At 40.5% G+C, this 22,633-nt stretch overlaps 2 protein-coding genes across 3 annotated transcripts; both read left to right on the plus strand.

Moving 5' to 3' along the window:
• The first annotated feature begins 1,745 nt into the window (after positions 1-1,745).
• On the plus strand, positions 1,746-12,649 carry LOC139764546 (peptidyl-prolyl cis-trans isomerase FKBP10-like). Of its 2 annotated transcripts, none has more exons than XM_071691296.1 (6): positions 1,746-1,834; positions 9,010-9,194; positions 9,721-9,884; positions 10,545-10,782; positions 11,793-11,956; positions 12,475-12,649. In XM_071691296.1, exons 2-6 carry the CDS (start codon positions 9,013-9,015, stop codon positions 12,516-12,518), a joined length of 792 nt encoding a protein of 263 aa, XP_071547397.1. In that variant the 5' UTR covers positions 1,746-1,834; positions 9,010-9,012; the 3' UTR covers positions 12,519-12,649. The 2 variants fall into 2 exon arrangements, with proteins under 2 accessions (XP_071547397.1, XP_071547396.1); XM_071691295.1 differs by lacking the exon at positions 1,746-1,834 and adding an exon at positions 4,863-5,045.
• Positions 12,650-16,212: 3,563 nt separating this feature from the next.
• On the plus strand, positions 16,213-21,909 carry LOC139764547 (uncharacterized). The gene is made up of 4 exons (XM_071691297.1): positions 16,213-16,421; positions 16,673-16,742; positions 19,158-19,633; positions 20,696-21,909. Exons 3-4 carry the CDS (start codon positions 19,185-19,187, stop codon positions 21,507-21,509), a joined length of 1,263 nt encoding a protein of 420 aa, XP_071547398.1. The 5' UTR covers positions 16,213-16,421; positions 16,673-16,742; positions 19,158-19,184; the 3' UTR covers positions 21,510-21,909.
• The last annotated feature ends 724 nt before the right edge of the window (positions 21,910-22,633 follow it).

Here is a 22,633-nt window from a genome sequence, read left to right on the forward strand (position 1 = left end):
TTTGGTCACATGGAGAGAATGAGTGAGGAAAGATTGACAAAGAGGATATATGTGTCAGAGGTGGAGGGAACAAGGAGAAGTGGAAGACCAAATTGGAGGCGGAAAGATGGAGTGAAAAAGATTTTGAGTGATTAGGGCCTGAACATGCAGGAGGGTGAAAGGCGTGCAAGGAATAGAGTGAATTGGAAAGATGTGGTATACCGGGGTCGACGTGCTGTCAATGGATTGAACCAGGGCATGTGAAGCATCTGGGGTAAACCATGGAAAGTTTTGTGGGGCCTGGATGTGGAAAGGGAGCTATGGTTTCGGTGCATTATACATAACAGCTAGAGACTTAGTGTGAACGAATGTGGCCTTTGTTGTCTTCCTAGCGCTACCTCGTGCACATCCGGGGGGGAGGGGGTTGTCAATTCATGTGTGGCGGGGTGGCGATATATATATATATATATATATATATATATATATATATATATATATATATATATATATATATATATATATTTGAGTCCACGGGGAAAATGAAACACGGTAAGTTCTCTAGTTCACTTTCGTGTAATAATCACATCCTCAGGGGAAATACAAGAAAGAAATATACGTCAGCTGATATACAACGAAGAGACGTAGCTACGTCTCTCTCCTGATGATGTGATTATTATACAAAAGTACACTTGGGAATTTATAGCGTTTCATTTTCCCCGTGGACTCATGGGAATATACTTGATCACACACAAATTATGATCCTTTCCTATATATATATATATATATATATATATATATATATATATATATATATATGTGTGTGTGTGTGTGTGTGTGTGTAAAACAAGTGTTAGATCTGCTGCAAGTCGTAACACTTAACGACATTAAATTGTTTCTCTAATCGTTTCTCACAAATTCTTCAAAGAAAACCGCCGATCCACATCCTCTACCACTACCCAATTTGATAATCTGTGCAATCCGCCAGCGTCAAAGAATAGCGCCGCCTCCAAGCTGACGAATCCTAATAAAGAGGTTACAGGGATTCATGTATAATCTAAATTTATAATCCAAATTTTGGATACCGATTTTATTTGCGACCAGTCTTCCTGCTAGAAGTAGCGAAACATCCATTTTCTTTTATACTTCAATTTGCCATCGGGTATAGCAGCTGTTTGACTTGATAAAGGGACAAACAAGCACAGCATAGATTTCTCGAGTTTTCCAACGATAAATTTCTTGCACAAATGTTACTTTCACAATCCTAGTATCAACAGTCATTAGGCTAGGCTGTTAGTATTTTTCTCGTGTATATAATTCTCTGCATGTTTGCCTGTAGCTCAAGTATTTTGCCACGCAGGCAACTTCATTTGTAAATGTCCGTAATTCTTTCTTGACTTGCAATGCCGGACTTATGATATTATTGCACATTTAGTGGTGTACAGAATTTGATCACGCCACCAACCCGTCACTTAATTCCTCTTTTGTATCATAAAATCAACTTTTTAATGCTTTCTGCTTTCGCTGTTACATCGCGAGCTAATTTCATTCGTATTCTGATATAACGGTAAAAACTGCACAAATATTTCCTCATGTAATTTTTCTCCAAATGTCCTCTAGCTTATCACTCCGGGTAGAAAATCCAAATCTTTTGGGTCTTTTCTTTAAACTTTCCTGTATATCACTTAGTCACGGTTCTGTCCCATATGTATTCGGACATGATTTATTCCATTCATCCATAACTTATTCCGCTCATCCTTCTCATCTTTGTAACGTGTGTGTGTGTGTGTGTGAGTGTGCGCGTGTGTGTGGTGGGAGGAACCCGTCACAATCCAGCCTCACTCCTTGCCCACCTGAGGTACGTACCAGACGTTAAATCTCACCGCTCCGGGTTACCCTAGTGCGGTACTTGAGTCTGTCAATACCTACCTAGTATCTCATCACCTGCTGTGTCCCATTACTCCAGTGTCTTGCTTCTTCTGATGTGTCCCCACAACCCCAGTGTCTTCCTACCCTTGCTGTGTTTCACAACATTGTCGTCCTACCCTTGGTATGTCTCACTAACAGTTGTTTTGCTGCTCTTGTGTTTCAGTACTCCAATGTTTTGCTACCCCTGGTGTGTCTCACAACGCTGTGTGTCTCACTAACCCAGTCAGTGTCTTATCATCCCTGTTGTGTCCCATTACTCCAAGTGTTTCTTGCTACCTCTAGTGTGTATTTACCCCAGGGTCATTCTACCATAAGTGTGTTTCTCATCTCCAATGTTTTGCTACCTCTGGTGTGTCTCTACCCCTAGTGTCTCATTACTCTTAGTGTCTAGCACTACCTCAGTGTTTCGTTACTCCTGGTGTGTTTACCCCAGTGTCTTGCTACCCCTTGTGTTTCACTACGCCATTGTCTTCCTAAATCTGGTGTATCTCTACTTTGTGTGTCTTTTAACCTCTAGTGTGTCTTTACCCCAGTATCTTGCTACCCCGAGTGTGTCTTATTACACCGAGTCTTGGTACAATTGGTGTTTCTCACTATCCCAGAAATTCTTAACCCAGGTGTGCCTCCTTACCCCTGGTTTACTCTGCCCTTGATGTGTTTCTCAACCCTAGTGTCTTGCTACCTCTGGTGTCTTTTTCACTGTCCTTGGTGTGTCTCTACTTTCAGTAGATTTATATTACTAGGTGTGGCACTCGAGTCCCACTTGTGTTACCAGGTATGGGAGAGCGGGTGCTTGTCACTCTGAGAGGACTGGATACAGATATGTAATGTAATTGTTACTAAAAGAATTCATGAATATGTGAAAATTATACTAATATGTGGGTCGAGGAGAGGTAGTAAGAGGAGGTGCCTCGGGCAGTGGCAGAGTGACGCGTCACAGGTTCGGCGACCCTAACTCACCTACAGACCTGCCCGCCTTAACACACACTCCCCTCTCCTCCTCCTCCCACGTTAGCTCTGTCACCCTCCCTTGTTCATGTGTCGACCTGCATGTAACTTTACCTAGCCCAGCCTGGTTTCCCTGTCGAGGTGATGCGCAAATGCATCGCGGTGGGAGATGAAAGGATTCAAAGCCCTGTTCTCTAAGTGGAGCGTCAGGTTCGATGTAGACCCAGTACGTCAGCTTACCTAATGGGGATCATTATACTCCCAGATATTCACCAGGTCATAGCTTAATACGGGTCCTTGGGTTTCACACGGCCTGCTTGACTCCCGGCCAAGGAACGTACGAATACCGAGTTCCGTTAACGGGACACCCGCTTTACCAGTTGTTGCAACGAGAACCACCTCGAACAATTTTCCTCAGCGCGGATACACATATTAGGTTGTGGCTAATCGTCTCCTTTGAACATCCAAGGAAGAACGTGTATCTGTCCAGGGTATTACAACCATGGACAGAAACGTTTACTTGCAATTGACGTATTTTACTTGGCTTTATGAGGCACTCATCCTGATTCTTATTTGAATATTTATTTAACATAAACACTGGAAGTCGAGTCTATTCTCACGCGAGAGTATTTTCCAAGCGGAGGTATTACATATGTGCTTGGGCCAGCGCAGTAAATGAATGTTAATTTCGCATAACTGTTAACTTCGAAAAACAAGGTAAAGTTGGGTTTAACCATCCCTTTCATATATTGCCTGTAAAGATCAACGATGGGAATATATAAATGAACGGTATTGTCTGGTCCGCTGCGCGGAGCAACAACAAGGTTGCCGACAGACTCTGGGCAAGAAAGATTAGATGCCTTTGAAATGAGATAGTTGGAAAAAGTGTCAAACTTTAGGCAGGATAATTAAAAAGAAAGTGATTATAAGGACTAGATTAAACCAGTCCCCAGTCAATTTGCGAGTCAGAAAAGTAAGGCTGAAAATGTTTGGACACGTGAGAGGACGGAAGGCTGTAGAGGGCCCAGAAGGGCGTTGGGGCGATAATCAGTGGGAGGAGGCTCCTGGTAAGACCAGGGCAAGGTGGTGGTAAGGTCGTGGTAAGAGTCACGAGGAGTGTGGGAGTCAAAGTGAAAGATGTGGCGCACGACCAAAGGGAATGGGAGGAGGTCGTGTGGGTCTCATGCTGATAGTGGTGGGGATGCAAATCATGGGTATTATCACTTCAGGTCTTCCCTACGTCGAGAATCGGACCGAGGTTTTCGACTTGTGTCGCGCTATCTCACGACTCGTGGTGTTATACCCAAGTACCTTCAGAAATCATAATTGATATATATGGAGGTCGCCGGTGTACGAGAGCGGATTACCCATTTAACGATAAAATAGGGTTGAAGGCTGTGCATATGGAACTGAAGTACATTCACGTTATTGTATATGTCGCCATTTGTGCATTACGAGAAGAAAGTTTTAAACTCGTTGCCTCGCCTTTAAACTTTTTATACGTACTATTTTGTAACCATTTTTATTACTATAATAATAATAAGAAATAGTAATGTTAATAATAATATTAATGATAATAATAATAATAATAATAAGAAATAATAATATTGATAATAATAATAATAATAATAATTATTATTATTATTATTATTATTATTATTATTATTATTATATGACTGCAGGACCTTCCAGGGGCATCTGCAACTTCAGTGCTGCACAAGTCAGAAGAGGAGCAAGTTCTTCCTCTTGATCGCAGGCTGAGCGATAAAACCTTGCCGAAGGTGACTTTTCACTCGCGGCGTTTTTCAAAACAGACGGCATCCAGAGAGCCTGCTCCCCTGTCCTTAACCCGTACCCAGGCCCGTTAGACTGACGTGTCACAACGCTCACCATTGCAGTGTGTGTGTGTGTGTGCGTGTGTGATTAACGGTTTGTTGAATTACTTACAGCTACAAGTTTAAAAATCTAGTAAAAACAATAAATGAGTTTTAAAGAGAAATGTTTATCAAGCCACTTTTGCATAAATGCAAAGACGAAGGAGGAAAAAGTGGAGGTTGATAAACAATCTACTAAATGATGATAATTTTCATGGTTGTGATGTGGCTTTCCTTGTAGCGGTCTGTCTGTGGGAGCGGGAGCCGCGAGGGGCTCAGTGTGCGTGGGGTGGTGAACAGAAACTCAAGGACGAATGTGTAAGTCGAGAGAACTTTTGTCTCTCTGTATATGTATGACGTCTGCTTGAATGTATGTGTATGATCATAGTGAGGAAGTGTTTGTACGCACTGTTATGATCATGATGTCCATCATCAATCAGAAAATGGAGGTTTCATGCAACCTGACATGGTGATATGCTCTTTTGGTTTGTTGTGGCGCGGGGCGATACTAGGATACGACAGCTGGTGGTGTAAAGGATGGTGTTCGTGAGTGGGATGAATTGGTCTGTGAAGTGGATGGCCGCAAGTAGAAGAAAGATGAACATAGAAGGAAGACAGAAAAAAGGTGAAGAATGTAGTTAGCTGTAAGGAAAATGAGAGGCTAGAGGAAATGTACAATGTATATGTGAGGAAGGCAGAGAATATGAATGAAAATGTAAGAATGGAAACGAAGAGTAATGAAGGACATTGTAGATTAGTATGGAAAGTATAATAGAAATATTTTTGTCTTAATTGACTTTACAGAATTCAAAGCTTCATTAGGTATACAGAGAAGATTTATGACAATTTATTTTAGAGTTGGTCATGTAGTAAAATAACCCCAAGTTCTGTCGTTGACCTGGGACTTTCAGTTTTCACCTAGATTTCGTCCTGTGGATAACATAATCACTTAGTTGAACATCTAAGCTAGGAATAATGAACGATCCGTCGAGCTTTTCTGTATATTTTTCTGTTGTTCTTTTTGGGCAGAAGTGTAAACAAATGTTTATATAAGCTTCCATAATATCCTTTTCAGAAAGTTACGGTATTCTAATATCAGTGTAACGGTATGTTGCCGAGGTCAGACCTCTTCCCATGCTAGTGTTGCCGAGCCATGAATAACACATGGTGGAACAGTGTCCTGTGTTCCCAGACGATATGTTGGATGAAATTGTCTCAAACAGGGTTACCCTACTACGTGAAACATCAGAACACTCGAACGTCAAGAGTAAAGGCTGTAAACAGACATTAGATACTGCATCATAATAACCTGAAATCGGTCACCCTGTTGACATGTCTGTCCAGGCTCACTTGCGGACAAAAACAGATCTAGACTGTTTATTGTTTTCCGTACTTCACGTTTCCCCTTTTCCTATTCTATATATACGAGACATTTTTCCCCTTTATTTTCTTTTTTCCAATTGTTATATTGATAACTGGGGTATGGCGCAGATGACGAAGTAGACATGAGGAATGGCTGAGACGATTGACCACATGACATGACCCATATGCGAGAGTGCAGGAACATGACTGTCATCAGAGAGACGTGCTTCAGAGTGGTTGGGCCTCACTGTGCACCAGGGCGATAGGGCCTCACAGTGCACCATAGTGGTGCAGGATTTAGAAAGGTGTCGAAGTATGACTTTCTTTTTTCAACAAAAGTAGACATTTTGAGACAATCCTATATCGACCTGCTCCTGTATGTGACACCTGCAATTGCAGTATTACCGTGGAACAGGTACTAACGAAGTACCTTATATAAAAAGTCTCAGAATCAAACATGAACGTTATGATAGCAATGGCAATAAAAGGAATTTACCGGAGACCCTTCAGACAACATTGTTAATGTAGGCTGACTGATGAACTTCTTAAAAAGGAAACTAGAATATGTAGTACTTAACTAGCAGTCTTAAGTTTTTCGTTAACTTTGTTATGCTAAGAAGTGCTAAATAAGTGATTACGTCTTATTTTGCCGAGGAATGTAGGAGGCACCTGCCTAAGTGTAGGAGCGATAACAGCTTGAGCATGAGGAATTGTTGTTGATTGGAGTCGGTGCTGACGTAAGGAGAACGAGAAAGAACGACAGTATCTTTAGAAATATTTTTATCACGTGTAATTGTTTAAGGATTTCAAGAGTCGACGTAACTGGCAACACAACAGATTGATGTTGGGAGTAGAAATCTGTGATGGTTCTTGAGAAACAATACAAGGATGGGATTGAGTGAGTGAATGTCTGGGACTGGAATCGTGATAAAATAACATACTGAACGGCCAGGAACACGTCACGTTTGACGGAGTGAAAGTGATCGGATTTAAAGATTAAGAAATGTTTCGGACAGTGTTCATGACTAAGTGTTTGAATACGAGAAAGGTGCGTAATCCAAATGCTGATTGCACCAGAGAAAGTGTTTAAGTGCATTAGAAAATTGCTTTTCATATCTTATTACGTCTGAGAGACTGGGTACAGATGCTCTACAATTGAGGAACGTGGCTCAATCGCATTAGGCAATAAAAGAAATGCTGTCTAAATGCCGAGTGCATCAGAGGAACATACATTAAGTGTATTATGGGAATTCGGATGAAGTGTAATAGAGCAGCTGACTGTTTCCGGGTGACGTATGTGTGCCAGAGGAATGTGGTGCAAAATGTCCATCCGTAAATTGAATAACAATATTATCAAGAGAATGAATACTTCGGGGATCGTCTGATTGCTCAAATGGGGGATCTGAGGACATCAAAGGAAGGGAAACAGCTATGTAAATATCTCAGCGGAACATCATCTAGCTTGTTGCCTGAGTCAGATTTGGCTTTATTATTAATGATTAAGAACATCAGCAAGACGCGAACCAACTGCTGCTAGCAGTTATCCCTTAGAAAATATGATATAGTTTTTGTTTACCCAGAACATTCCTTTTTTTGGGAATCCTACAGCTTTCAGGTTGTCAGCCACGTCCTCCAGGTTGTCCCAAGTATCTAGAACAGATACCGAAGTTTCGTCTGTGTTGGGCCAGTGATGGCAGTCTGTGTTGAGCCGGTGGTGGGCAGTTTAGGGTAGAATGTTTCTGGTCTTCAGCTTGTGCTAGCAGTAAGGGTTTTTTTGTAGGGATTGTTATAGTGATGGACGGTGGGTGGTATTTGTAGTGATGGACAATAGATGTTGTTTGTAGTGACAGACGATGGACGATGTTTCTTTGATGAAAGTGACGTGACTCGAGATTTCTAAGTGTCGCACGAACATCATTTTCAAGTTTCTAATGATTGTGTGATGCAACGGGCGTTGCCGGGAAAGCTGTCACAACAACAACGGGCAAACATACACTTTCCCTTCTCACCTTTACCACTTTCTCCTGCCAGGGAGGAAAGGGTCATAACCTCGTGCCGTGAAAGTGCCATCTTGAGCACTTTCACTGCCCGGCCCAATGGCTTAGTACGAAATCATTTGTTAGGGTTACTTTTGTATGATTATCAAAAGTACAGACACATGCACCCACTTACATTCACATACCAGTATATAAACATCCTTTCATCCACAGAAGCACATGTATTTAACTGTATTCATTTATATTTAGTATGGACTGATGCTTGCTAATGCACCTATTCGTCTTCTTTTCACAGCTGCGATACCCCTGTTTACTGTGTATTCAAACTAACAATTCAAGGGGATAAGTGAGTAAAAAGATTATAATTCGCGCAGTGAAAATCAGATTGGTGATCATGAAATACCAACATGTAGTATACCCTCTTCGTGTAAACCGGGTTTAAGGAGTACGTTTTAAAAGCTGTATCATCAGATTCCTCGACACTTTCGCTAGGTCCTCTCCCTCTCAACCCAGCGTCCTAATGGTATTCTCTCCATCATTTTACTTTAATCTTTTTAAGTACTTGCCACGACTCCTCATAAATGCCCGTGTGTGGGCCTCGTCTAAACACGAACATCCTTCACCATACAGGTTTTGAAACTGGTGCAGCAAAGATTAAGGATACTTACACTGGGCATTAGAGTCAGTTTATGGAATCTGCACTTCAAGTGACGATCTTACTGCAATGATGATAATTTGGGTCACATTTTTATATAAACACCTGGCTCCTCCCTTTAGAACATATCGTTTTCTTTTATTACATTTAATTAAAGATGTATATTGTATGTGCTTATTTATATTGGCAAGTAAATTTATGAGTTACTTGTTATCCTATTTGCATTGTATTCGATATGATTCTACGTTCGTTATCATTGTTATTACAGAGGATGATGTGGCGAGCGTACGTGTGCCTGGCGGTGTTAGCATGGGTGGCTGTGTGCCAGCAAGATCAGCTCCAGGTGCAGGTGATCAAAAACGCGCCCACCTGCCCTGCAGAAGCAGTCGTGGGGGATAAGGTGAGCGTCCACTACGTAGGCCGCCTCGTTGACGGCACCATCTTCGACCAGAGGTAAACACTCGTCCACTGATGCCCGGTCTCTCTCTCTCTCTCTCTCTCTCTCTCTCTCTCTCTCTCTCTCTCTCTCTCTCTCTCTCTCTCTCTCTCTCTCTCTCTCTCTCTCTCTCTCTCTCTCTCATTTTTTTTTAGTAAAGTTTGTGTTCGATAAATAGTGTTGTTCGACGGGAAGGGTTGTCGGTTCCTCAAGCAAGTCTTTTTCATACCATCAAAATAATGGATTGAGAAATTTAGCTGAGAGCATTTTTAGTGTTAGCCTGCATTTCCAGTTGTACTTGTGTGTGTATTCCCAAAGCTAAGTATTATCATTATCATTTGTTGGTGACATTCCCCAGCTTCCATTCGTCTAGAGAATAACTCATGAGTGACCATCAACATTCATCAGTATTATCTACACTAACTGGTTCTGTCACCTCTTGTCTTTGTTGATATACTCGACCAAATGCCGGATTTTTTTTTTTTTTCTATAACTGCTTCTCATTTGGCTTTAGTTGACTTACTACCTTTTCTTCTCGTCCAGCCGAACTCGCTCGAGCCCCTTCGTCTTCGTGTTAGGGGCAGGTCGGGTGATCAAGGGTTGGGACCAGGGACTGGTGGGAATGTGTGTTGGCGAGGTGCGCAAGCTGATCATCCCTCCGCATCTGGCCTACGGTTCTAAGGGCGCCGGCAACGTCATCCCCCCAAGTAAGAGCCTACTTTTTCACCTTGCAGGAGGAGGAGTGGTAATCAGGAGTGTGTGACGACACTCCTGGTCTGGAGGGAGGACAGGGGTAACGCATGTAAAGGGGAAGGAGGGAGGAGGAGGAGGAAGAGGAACTTGTCATAAACCGGACGTAATACCATCACTCATATCTTCACTAATGAAATGACAGGCTTTCAGTGATTCTGTTTCCTTTCCGCTCCACACGAGCAGTACTTTCAGACCTCACCATACATCTGTTGCCGTCTCATTCAACACAGATCTTCCTTAATGAGCTATGCCTCCGTGTCAGCCATAATCTTCCGTTTCCAATGCATCTTGTACAAGAGACAGACTCCTACTTAACTACATCTATACAACATATACACATTTTTTTTCTCAGTTTCATAGCAGCTGTACTCTACTACTTTATCACAGCAATGCAAGACCCGTATACTTGTACTTTGTCACAGCTTTACAACCGATATACTTCCCTATTTGACCACAGCTTTCTAAGTTTTGCCCCCTCTACTCTAGAACAGCTGTGCATCAGCTGTACTCAGCTTTACCACAGCTTCACGACAGTCATTGACATATGTTATACCAATATTTCTGTGTCAGGTTTCTCTGCGAAATGTTTTTCCCTAACTCCCTCTCTGTCGTAGATGCCACGCTGACATTTACGGTGGAGCTTATTGAGCTGCCGGACAGGACAGTACGAGAGGGAGAGGAACCGGAGCGCCGACCTCAACCCGGTGGGAAGGAGCCAACGGCCCCGACGAAGCTGATGGTGCAGACGCTGGTCAATCCTCCCTCGGCCTGCCCCAGAAAAGCCAAGACGGGAGACCTCGTCACTGTCCACTATACCGGCCAGTTCGTCAACGCCACCACGTTTGATTCCAGGTAATCACTGGCAAATGTCCACTCACTTCATCATTATAGAATTCCCAGACTCTCCTGGGAGACACAATCCCACGCCGACTGTGGAGTTCCATGTTCCCAAGATAAGTTCTCTCACATTTACCGTTTTAAAAGCCTAGGTTCCATTTATGTGCTTTCAACCTACCACATAGTCACGTTTAAACATGGGCTTGATCATCTTTCCCAGCTGGATTACAGAAGCTTGCTGTCATGCATATATAGACTATTATTGTACGTGAAAGTGAATGATTAATCTGGTTAGTCAAGATTCTTAGAAGGATTATGTATTTCCAAACAATAAGACAAGTTCATTGATACTAATATGTGACTTCTGCCATAATATGATGTCTGACACTACCTTTGTCTTATGATATACGTCCATTGTTCTCTTCCACGATAATCATCCACCCACCGAAGGAGTCTCATTTCTGCTTGAAAATCCGGCTTCTTTGCCAACCGCCTATGTAGCGCAGTGTCAAATGCTTTCTGGCAGTCCAGATAAGACAATCCACTCAACCTTCTTTTACCTAAATCGGAACTCACTCTCTCATAGAAGTTTCAGGGGTGCGTTACACATGATCTCATTTCCCTGGAACCGTGTTATCTGTCACATAGGTAGCCTTTCCTATGGAAGATGTCATCCATTTACTTTCTCGTTTTCTTTTCCAAGTAATTTACAGACCACGCTTGCCAGGGGAATCAGTCTGTAGTCAAGCGCTTCCTCTTGGTCTCCTTTCTTAAAGATAGGTACGACGTTTGCCTTCTCCCACCTTCTCTGCACTTTACCTCTCTCCAACTGCAACATGAACATGTCTTCACGCCAATCTCTACAACCCTTCCCTGAGCCTTATAGCAGCTGTACTTAAACTGACAATTTACTCCTGATGAATATTGTATATGCTTTTCGATTGTCGCCTTTCTTGGCTGCAATACTCTACAATAATTATTTCTCTGATCGTCTTTTATCATATTGCCTTGTGTCTCTTCCACAGCCAGACCCGCGGTGACCCGTTCGTGTTCCGGCTGGGCGAAGGAGCCGTGATCCCCGGGTGGGAGCAGGGCGTGCAGGGCATGTGTGTAGGGGAAAGTCGGCTCTTGGTGGTCCCGCCACATTTGGCCTACGGCAAAAAAGGCGCCGGCGACGTTATCCCCCCAGGTCTGCTACTGTCTCTACAGCAATGAGTGATTGAGACCACAGTGGTGGGGCACTGACATCTACAACAGATATCTGTAGTATGGCATTCTTCACCACTGTGGTAATGTAGAAATTATATGATATGGCACCACTTCTGTAATGTAGTATAGCCTAATTACCATAATAGTTGTGACCACTTCTGTAATGTAGTATAGCCTAATTACCATAATACTTGTGACCACTTCTGTAATGTAGTATAGCCTAATTACCATGATAGTTGTGCACTAATACCACTACTGGATTCAGGCACTTCGATCATTTGGATAGAACAGCTACACTGTGATGAGGAACTTATTACAAGAACTTGGGGTTTATATCTCAGTGTAATTTTTTTTGAGAGATCTGATCAGCTTGTCTGGCCTCCACCAGGACATTTCAGACTTGTCTATAATCAATATCATTGCAGTTATCATCATAATTAACGCTTTTAAACTGGAGCGCGTGAATGGTACTCAAATTTCGCTGTCGCTTTATTGCAGATACGACGCTCATTTTCACCATTCAACTGTTGACGATCGGTTGAGACGCTTGGCTTGGCCCACTGCCGACACAGGCTTCCACCCTAACCCTGGAGTTCAAGCTTTGAATACCCTGCAGTTTTATCTTTTGTTGACTTTTACATTGTTATCATGATATATTAAAATACAAAGATGAGTTAAGATTTTGCCTCATCCTATAATGAAGTGTTATTTAAACCTGCTTAGGACGGCACACGACTGCTGTATTCACGTGACATTGTATCTCGTTCTACGATTTATTACTTTATCTATGCTGTTCCTGTAGCAATATTTTTCAAAGTATTTGCTCCCTGTATTTACTTTTATCCTCTTTAGTTGATTACGTGTACTTCACATTTGTTCCGAGTTGCACGCAGTCTTTCTTCGCCCACTGACTCATTTATGATAATACTCAAAACACCTTCCCCTTTTCCTCCGCTTTGGCTTTTTGATATAGGTTACTCATACGTGAAATGCATGGCGATACAATTACTAGAACAAGTGGTATGATAGTTAAAGCAAAGATGGAATGCTAACATAGCCAAAAGCTTCTTTCCAAGTAGAACACCCTTTGCTACACACCGTTTTCTCTAGCATGTTTTTTTTCTTTGTAGTAATAACTAGTTTCAAAAACTTTTCAAATCAAAAGCTCAAAATCTGTAAAGTATAATTAACGTCATTTCCGTCTAAAATGCAGTGGTATTTACTAGAAAAATACAGGGGTAAAAGAAAATTTCGATTGGTTCAGTGAAAAATTATACACGAAGAATCCTTGCACAGAGTAGAGGGCCCAGTCGTCCTCGCAAATGCGGGAAACTGCGAACAGGTACGCAGGGTTCATTTTACTTGTCTTCAATAAATATGTTAAAGATACCGCTTCCCTTTAGTGTATCAATTGATTTTCATATCAACGGCTGCTACTCGGGGAGTCGGGAACAAAAGTTCCTTTTTAACGCCTCAGATTACGACAGCAGACCTGCTGGAACCAGTCACTGAACTAAGCTAGTATTGCTCAGGTTTACTGCTGCAACATTAAGGGAAGGATATTTTTTGTTTGTTTGTCCACAAATCCCGGAACCTTGTGAACACGGAGCCTCGTAGTCTTTCGAAATAGTTTGCTAAAATTGTCTTGGCGACAAGAAAGCTAAAAGCTTTACAAAGCTGATCTACGTATGGTGGACTTGGCTCTCGAACTTCTCTAGATCAATTTTTCTTTTACTCCTGCCTGGAATTCTTTCCTGGTAGGTCTTGATGTCAGTGCTGAAATGGAAAAGAGGTACCGAGGTAGATGGAATCTGAAAATGATGCTTGACTACTGGATGCTTCAGCTTGATGTTGCTACAAGTGTAGCTTATTTAGATTTATGATGTGTGCTTAGGAAGAATACAAAATCAAGTGGATATTAGGATTTTTTTTTATTAACTTATTGTATGGTACTATTTCTGCGTGAGCAGCAGATAACTCTGCGTACTTACTTGGCCATTTTGGACTTAAGGCCTTCTACCACATGTATTTACGGTTGTCAATGGCTGACCGTCGTTCATTAAGCCAGACACAGTAACGGACGTCAAACATACAAAGTAGCCAAAAATATCATGTATATGGGATAGGTTATGTAACAAATAGCCATCTTACAAGAAGGACTATACGAGACGGTGCGATGCATACACTACATATATTCAAAGAAATTCAATATGATGGCTACGATTGACAGCTAAAGAAATGCAGTTGAGAATTTCAAACATAGATGACGCTGTCGTCTCTTATTAGGGTTTCTTATTTTTGCGATCAAATGAATTAATGAATCATTAGTTTATGACACAGTGGTATTTACATATCCGCACGTTCCACTTTAACAGTTTATATATGTCAGGATCATAAATAGCATCATAGGTTTAAAATTTCTTGGACTTTCCCTACATGTTTTTACGTAATTATCACTTGAAAGATCTATTCGAAACACCACAGTGTTCCCACCAACTACATGACACATCGCGGTGACTGCGTTGTCTGCTTTGCCTTTTTAGTTCTGCACTGTAGTAATTTGAATTAGATTATCATATTGAAAATTCAGTAATATATATATATATATATATATATATATATATATATATATATATATATATATATATATATATATTGTTATTATTATTCATCTAATTTGCTTTGTCGCTGTCTCCCGCGTTAGCGAGGTAGCGCAAGGAAACAGACGAAAGAATGGCCCAACCCACCCACATACACATGTATATACATACACGTCCACACACGCAAATATGCATACCTATACATCTCAACGTATGCATATATATACACACACAGACATATACATATGTACACATGTACATATCCATACTTGCTGCCTTCATCCATTCTCGTCGCCACCCCGCTACACAAAATGGCACTCCCTCCCCCCCCGCGCGCGCGTGGTAGCGCTCGGAAAAGACTAAGGCCACATTCGTTCACATTGTCTCTTATCTTTCATGTGTAGTGCACCGAAACCACAGCTCTCCACATTCCACACACACACACACACACACACACACACACACACATATATATATATATATATATATATATATATATATATATATATATATATATGAATGGTTGAGGGAATTATATATATATATATATATACACACACACACACACACACACACACACACACACATGGACGCGCACTTTCACAGAACATACAAACCTCTAGCAGCCAGAATCGAAGCCTAGCCGTAACACTCCCGCTTGCCACGCAAGGGTCCTGGGTTCGATCCTGGCTGTTGGAGGTTTGTATGACATATATATATATATATATATATATATATATATATATATATATATAACTACAAAACACACGGGCGGTGTATGCTTTTTGCCTTGTCGTTCGTACACTGAAGAAAACTCTCGAACGGCTAAATTACGATGAAACACGTTTTGGAATTGTTAGATTGATTTTATCGTGAAAACCCCAGTTTTACAGAAAGAGAAAATTTATGGATACCAATACAATTTTCATAAAATCTGATAGAATTGGCAAAATTCGCTACTCAGAGGGATTCACCCGTTACTTAGTATGATTCAGAAACTGTCAACAGATGTAGAAATATCTGACACTGAAGGAGCATCAACATAGCTGTCTTATTCGTAATGCTTTACTATGAGCGTACGACGATATAATAGTTATAACAGATACACCAATCGGCGTATATGGTCTGCGTAGGCATGCGGATTTTCATCAAAAATCCTTTTGAAACGTTTTGCCGTAATCGTTTTTTTCTTTTTTGAAACGTAGTGTCTTACATAACTCGAAAGATTTCTAAATAATCAGAAAACATTTTGTTTTGTTACTCTTTGGTTATTGCTTATAGATCTAAATCTAGTCCGTAGAGAGCGTACAATATTTCTGTCATCCGTATGGCTGCAAAAGTCATTAAATCAATTGTTTCAAATTTCTTGTGGTCACATATTCGATTCGTATCTAACAAATGTACAGTATCAAAAGTTGACCTGTCTTTATTGTGACAATTTATCAGAAATTAAGTAAATGTATCATATATAAATGTATAGTGATTTTGTCCAAGAAATCGTTGGAAACAATCAGAACAAAAGATTTAGGCGGGAAACTGACCGAGGTTATAAATAGGGCGTTGTCAAATGTCGCGTCACTTTCAACGGGTCCAAGGATGTGATAGGTACGTCATGAATTAGTCTAATTTCATGCAAGTTATTAAGTGCTTATCGAGTGTATGCGAAGGTAACCAGTTAATGAATTCACTTATATGCATTATTAAAGTGGTTAGTTATTCGACGTCAGTTAATAGAATGAAAATTTTGTGATTGATTGTCAGTCGTTAAAGAATGTCCGCTAGGTATGGTTAACATGGAGTCCCGAGGTGGTCTGAGAGATGACTTGAAACATTCTGAGGAAAGATGTAAGTGCTTATACTAACCTTTGTTTTAGACTGTATCGTTATAAGATCTTGAGTGACTGTATTTCATTTGCGATATGGGCTAACCCGAAAACTAGCTTGAGCCACTTGAGCCAAGCAATTTCGTCGTCTGCATAAAGGATTCTTATTATGCTTTTGGCTTATGAATGAAAAGAACCATACTTTCATAGTTACCTTAGTCCACCATTTATTTGAAGTAAATTTGGGTTGAAATGCTTAATATTTTATTGCAGGCCAGACGCTACCAACGTACCCGCTGAAGCTCAACGAAAAAACAAAAAACAAAAAACAAACAGGATCCTGGTAAGTACATTTCATTTTTTTTTTTAGAAAGTTTTAGAAGGCTTTTTTTTTTTTTAGTGAACACGCACATTTTTTTTGAACTACAAATCAGTCTCGTTCCATTAATCTTACATCTGACTAGCCTGAAGTGGTAAGTTAGGCTTGACCGAATAAAATATTTTAACATTGGTAGCAACCAATCTTGGAATTTTCCCATTTCTGATCTCCAGGTAGACTGAAATGTACATAAAAAGGATAGCTAGGATATGAAACCCAACATTGGCTCCAAGTTGGATGCAAGAATATATTGCGGTGTGTGTGGGTAGGATATGGAAACCAACATTGGCTCCAAGTTGGATGTAGAGCAATTGCCAGAAATGATTTTGTCTATTAATTTTTCCTGTTTTATTTATCAGACTTCGATGGACTGTGACAACTGTCCAACCGCTATATTTTAGGTGATAACTGATAGCTTGACAATAGGCCTAATGCATTTGGTAAGAGAATACGGCAGTTTAAGAATTTTTTACGCCAGTTTAAGCATGTATTGCGAATTATTTGTATAACTACAGTATTCTTAAGAGTTTTAAGGCATTCATCACGGAAGCGGTGGTGTTATAGGAAGTAGGCCTTTTCTTTCCTTGGTATTCTGTAGCCCACTTTCAATATTCCAAATAACCACATCCCAAGTAGTACTTGTAATTTTCTTTGTTAATTTTTAAGAATATTCTGAGAATTTAATGCTAAGGCACTTTTGTAAAGAAGCAGTCGGAGATTTGTGAAATCGTTCACCCTTGATAAACAATAAAAGAATATGGATAAGAAATGTATGTATTTTTTTTTTATATTGACCGGTATTCATGTTAAAGAAAAATCGGGAGGTTTTAGATAGTCCCTTGGCTGTAAGTATTGTATGTGGGACAGATTGTCGCTTTTGTTTATGTTCGGAGACCACGGCATTACAGCAGACATTAAAACTTCATACTTGTACTATTGATATTCCTGTTAGGTAAACCAGAATATGATATTGGAGCGAATGCGAAATTTGCATGTTTGATATATTTTTGAACTAAGGAGTGCTTTAGCAATGCTTTTTTTCCCCCCTCTTTATTCATCTGTGCGGGACAACTTTATATTAGATGGATATTGGTAACCTAACAGTCCAGTGGTGTTGGTATTTATTTTTTCTACCATGCATGTATTGCGCAAAAACTATAGTGGCTATTTTAATGCAAAACGAGGCAGCTGAAGTGCCTTGTATCTTGGTGGTACTCTTTCTCCATATGAATGTTGGTATTTTCATTCAAACTACGCTAGATTCTGTGTAGACTAGCATTAGCACTTTAAGGAGCGTGTGAGGACTTTTGTCCGTGACTGGAATTAATCAAAAAAGTGCAGTCTTTGGAAGTTGTTTAGTTGATAATGGATTCTTTACCGATATGACGAATTTTATTCAGACTGGCGTACTAGTACGCTGATTGACTGGAGACTGTGTTCAATTCTAGTGTCAGGCGTTTGAGCATTTTGAGCAGCAACGAGGCACTAGGGGAGGTGGTGGAGTGCATGCCGTATTTTGACCACGTAGATTGAAATAATGAAATGTATTCGCTGTATACGCAGAAATACAGAACCTTAGGGCGAGTAGTTTTCAGGAATATATGGTGTAGATGGGATGGAAGTGTATGACAACGACAATTTCTAGTAGGGAAGGCAGTGAAGGGTAAGTCCGTGATGGATTTTTTTTTTTTTCGGGCGTGAAAGATGTACGTCATGTATGAGGTGTATTCGTAGATATTGAAAAAAAAAAATTGACTATGAAGGAAGGCCAGAGATTCACTGGAGACCTATGAACTGTATCGGAAACATTTTGAAATTGATCTTTTTCATGTCTTGAGATATAGTATAGTACTGTTCATTTGGATGGGAGGAAAGAAATCACTGAAGGTAAACTATTTAGGCATTTCTATAGTATTTCTCGTGGGCAATTCTTACTAACTGATGGCAACTACATTACGTTACGTGTAGTGTTATGTGAAATTGCAAGGTGACGTATTTGTGTAGGGGAGTGCAAATGGAGCTTATGATGTGTGTGTGTGGCACTGCAAGATGGGATATGGTGTCTGTGGTTATGTGTGCGTTATTTTGGTGCTTTTGTCAATTTGCAAGTAGTCATTTTTATTTATGAAAATGAAAACGGCAAAGAACCTTAATGCATGATTAAAATGTATTTTTTTCCGAGCTGTTTGGCATTTCTGTTCTGAAATGTTCACTTAATTTTCCTATACAGTTGTCCTCGATATCATGCAACTAAATAGGCGGCGCACGTATTTTGTAATGTTGCATGCTGTACATCCATGTTTTGATATGCACTTTAGGGAAATGTAATGGTTACCTTTTTCATGTTGGCAACAATCATATTGCTGTGACGTATTTCAGGGTTAGCGGTAACATCAACTATCTTCCATGGGGCATCGTAGAAATAACTGGCGTTCAGCCGCCAATTCTGTTCCTGGTCGTCATATTTCTGGCCGGAGGAATTCCATTGGTGCAATCCAAACATCCATGAATAGAATGAGGAACTATAGTCCTACGCCCCATTATAGCCTTGTGTGCTGTTCTAGCCAGACTTCTCGCAGAATCTCGGTCAATGAAAGCAACCACCGAAGTTATATAATGAAACAAGAGAGAGGCACTTATTCACAGCATCTCGGTTGCTCCGAGAAGATCCCTTCGTGGTTCGAGAACAGCAGCAGCACCAGTACGTTTGGCCTCCCTAGTGACAACAGTGACAGTAATGGCAGTGGGAGTAGTAGCAGCAAGAAAAGTGAACGACCGACGTCATCACGTCCATCCAACCTCCTACGGTACAAAACAGAGTTGTGCAGAAGCTTCGAAGAAAGTGGAGATTGCAGGTGAGTTTTCAATTAGTTGTGTGTCTTACCGGCTTGAGATCCAGCAAATTGAGGCAGGGAGAGTAGGGCCACTGCAAAATGTGCCTTAAGTCAACAGTATTTACGTTCGCATATGCTCATATGATTAGGTTCATGTTAGATCAATAATTTTTCTCCATAATGCATTTTTTACTACTACAGGATAACCCATGTAATTATTTTGCCCGCATACAATCTGCTCCATTTATTTTGGTCTTCGTTCGTACACATTGAACACTGTCCATTCTCTCCATAAGTACCTATCACCCGAGAATTCTTTCACCTTATCGACCACTCCTTCATATTAGTACTTTCAGTTTTGTTTCCACTTCCTTGTGAAAGAGGGCCTATGTGAGACGAGTGCTTACTGTTGGTCGTTTGAATCCGATTGTGAATTGAAATTTTTACCTTGGAGTTGTGCACACCATTTCTGCACATTTCCCACAGAAGCTACATGTGTGAGCACTTAATTCACCATGTGTAAATGGGATAGTTTATGATAATCGAAAACCTTTAAATCTGTGAATTACTCGGTAGTTAGCATTCGTAGTCATGAAAGCTTTATCTGCATTCGACCTAATCTCAAGGTTAAGGATTCCCCTTAATCGTCCCACGTTCCTTCCAGTGCTCCCGCCCTTTAAATGATTTTAAGAATTTGATCCATCATGCAAACTAAGCATTCATTTCGTATCGTAACCTTTTCTCAGATATATTTCTTACTCTTAATGAAATCCTGTTTATGGTTGTAAAAAAAAGGTGTATATCTCCTGATAGCTTATCTTGGAAATGTTCTCCAGAGTAATTTTATTCATGACACATTTTAAACCGACTTACCTTAGACATTAAATTATGTTTGCTGTTCTGCAGTATTTTCAAAAGGTGATTGTGTTTATTCGTTGCATTTTTGTAAGCGAACATTTTCTAGACTGCTTTCGGTAATAGTTAGTACGAGCCAATCCTGTAGCACTGCAATTTTATATGTGCATTTGTCTTTTCATCGTGTAAATCTACACAGTACTGTGGCTATAGACAAAATATTTTCAGGTTCGGGGTCGCTTGCACCTTCGCTCACGGTTTGACCGAGTTGCGCGCTGTCCATCGTCATCCTCTTTACAAGACGGTATTATGCCGCACGTACCATAGTCTGGGTTACTGCCAGTACGGAGCACGTTGTCACTTTGTTCACGACCCAGAAGAGGCAGCAGGTGTATCGCCGATGAGAGGTCACAAACTGCGTGCAAGTTATGATAGACTTGGATCAACCCTGTTAGCCGTGGCTGAAAACTCTATCACGCAAGATCCTTCGGCAAGTGACATACTTTTAGCTAACCTTCGTCGACTCCACGCTGTAAGAAGTCTGCAGGAACAGAGTCATCTCCTTGATGCGTCTTTATCATCTTTCAGTCAGCTTGGGACGTCTGGGAACGTGGATTACAATTTTAATCCCCTCTTGAATGATGGATCTAGTCTCCAGTCACATCAAGTTTCCACGTTATCTGCTGAGCCCTCCCCAACAAAATTAAGTGTAACGGGGTCATCTTTCGGCAGTAGCGTATTTGACACGTTAAGTGTAGATGGTTGTATGGATACCAGTGTGGATACGGGAGTATGGTCCACCTCTAGCATGTCCACGTCTCCTTCAGGAGATCCTTGGTGGGGAACCTTTAGCAGTATAACGCCTCTATCACCAGACCCTGAAACTCCCACAAGCCCTTACCTTTCACTGTCTCTGTTTCCCATAGGCCTTGAGATGCGAGAAGCTGCAATAGGATTGCAGGGTCAGCCTTCAATCGCAAACCCTATGGAGGTGTCCCGCAGTTTACAGTTGCCCACCATTGCTGAACTGTGCCACATATAATAAAATTCTGTGTGCTAGAATTCTCGGTTCATAATTTTTTGAAAGGGAATGTTAAAATTGTAATATTGTAATTTATTGGTACTGCACTTTGGATTATCCACTTTTGCAGTTTTATTTAAGACTATATCTGTGAAGGATATTTGTAGCACATTTAAGGTTGACCCCAAATTTATTATTTTAGTTAATTTTTATGGAAAATTTCCGATGGAAAGGATTTTAGTTTCTACCCTGTACAAGTGATTTTTTATGTCCTATGGTAGTCATAATTTTGTAGACCATTTAAAATTGTTGTATACAATGGTCTCTTATTAACTTGATATATTAACTAAATATGACGAACTCTCACGGAGTTACAGCTTTTTTTTTTGTACCTTTTAAGGACAATAAAGTTGTTTTCTTACAGCTAGTGTGATATTCCCCACTAATTTGGCACCTGCGTACAGGTGTAGTTTCCTCATTTCTTTGAACAATCTTTTCAGGATAACACTTGTGTAGGATATAAACTTTTGAATGAAAATTTCGAGGAGTCAAGGAAACTATTAAAGAATGGTATCATGGGAAAAAGTAAATAATGCCTGAAGTGGACATTCCTGGGAAGTTTACATGAGAAGTGAGAATGTACTTTACTATGAGATTTGGTATTTTACAATTTATGGAAGGGAGAGGGTTATCAGACTAATATTTATATGGGGTTTTGTTACGGTAGGATTAGAGGTCGAAAGGGTTCTGGTATAAGGAAGTAGGCACAAAAGAGGTGGTTTAAAGATAGCGTAACTGCAAATGAAGTAGTCGATGGGTGTGGAAAGTAAATGAAGCTGCAGTGGTTTTGATTTGAGTGGTCGTGAACCTATCAACTGTGCTCCTCTTCCCCAAAATTAATTGTGCCATCACAAGTCTAGGATTTTTTTTTATTAAACAAAAAGTTATATATCGGCATTAATTTCATACATGACCATTTGAGACGGAAAATCATTTGAGCCAAAAAAAGAAAAAGCATCAGCCTTATTTTCTATCATACAGAAAACTTGTGACCTCCGAGCTGTCAGTCTAACGGTACACTGGAGTCGATGGATGGAAAGCAGATACATATCAAGCTCGCTTGAAAATTGCTGACTGCCACACTC

This window comes from Panulirus ornatus, chromosome 50 (assembly GCF_036320965.1).
Source record: "Panulirus ornatus isolate Po-2019 chromosome 50, ASM3632096v1, whole genome shotgun sequence".
Classification (NCBI taxonomy): domain Eukaryota; kingdom Metazoa; phylum Arthropoda; class Malacostraca; order Decapoda; family Palinuridae; genus Panulirus; species Panulirus ornatus.

Bases quoted from the DNA above. Each gene is read 5' to 3' on its own strand.
- LOC139764546 (XM_071691295.1), top strand. From the start codon at position 4,878: ATGCAAAGACGAAGGAGGAAAAAGTGGAGGTTGATAAACAATCTACTA. The intron at 9,195-9,720 runs GTAAACACTCGT...CTTCTCGTCCAG, and splicing joins GGCACCATCTTCGACCAGAG to CCGAACTCGCTCGAGCCCCT. The intron at 10,783-11,792 runs GTAATCACTGGC...TCTCTTCCACAG, and splicing joins GCCACCACGTTTGATTCCAG to CCAGACCCGCGGTGACCCGT.
- LOC139764547 (XM_071691297.1), top strand. From the start codon at position 19,185: ATGGGGCATCGTAGAAATAACTGGCGTTCAGCCGCCAATTCTGTTCCT. The intron at 19,634-20,695 runs GTGAGTTTTCAA...AAATATTTTCAG, and splicing joins GAAGAAAGTGGAGATTGCAG to GTTCGGGGTCGCTTGCACCT.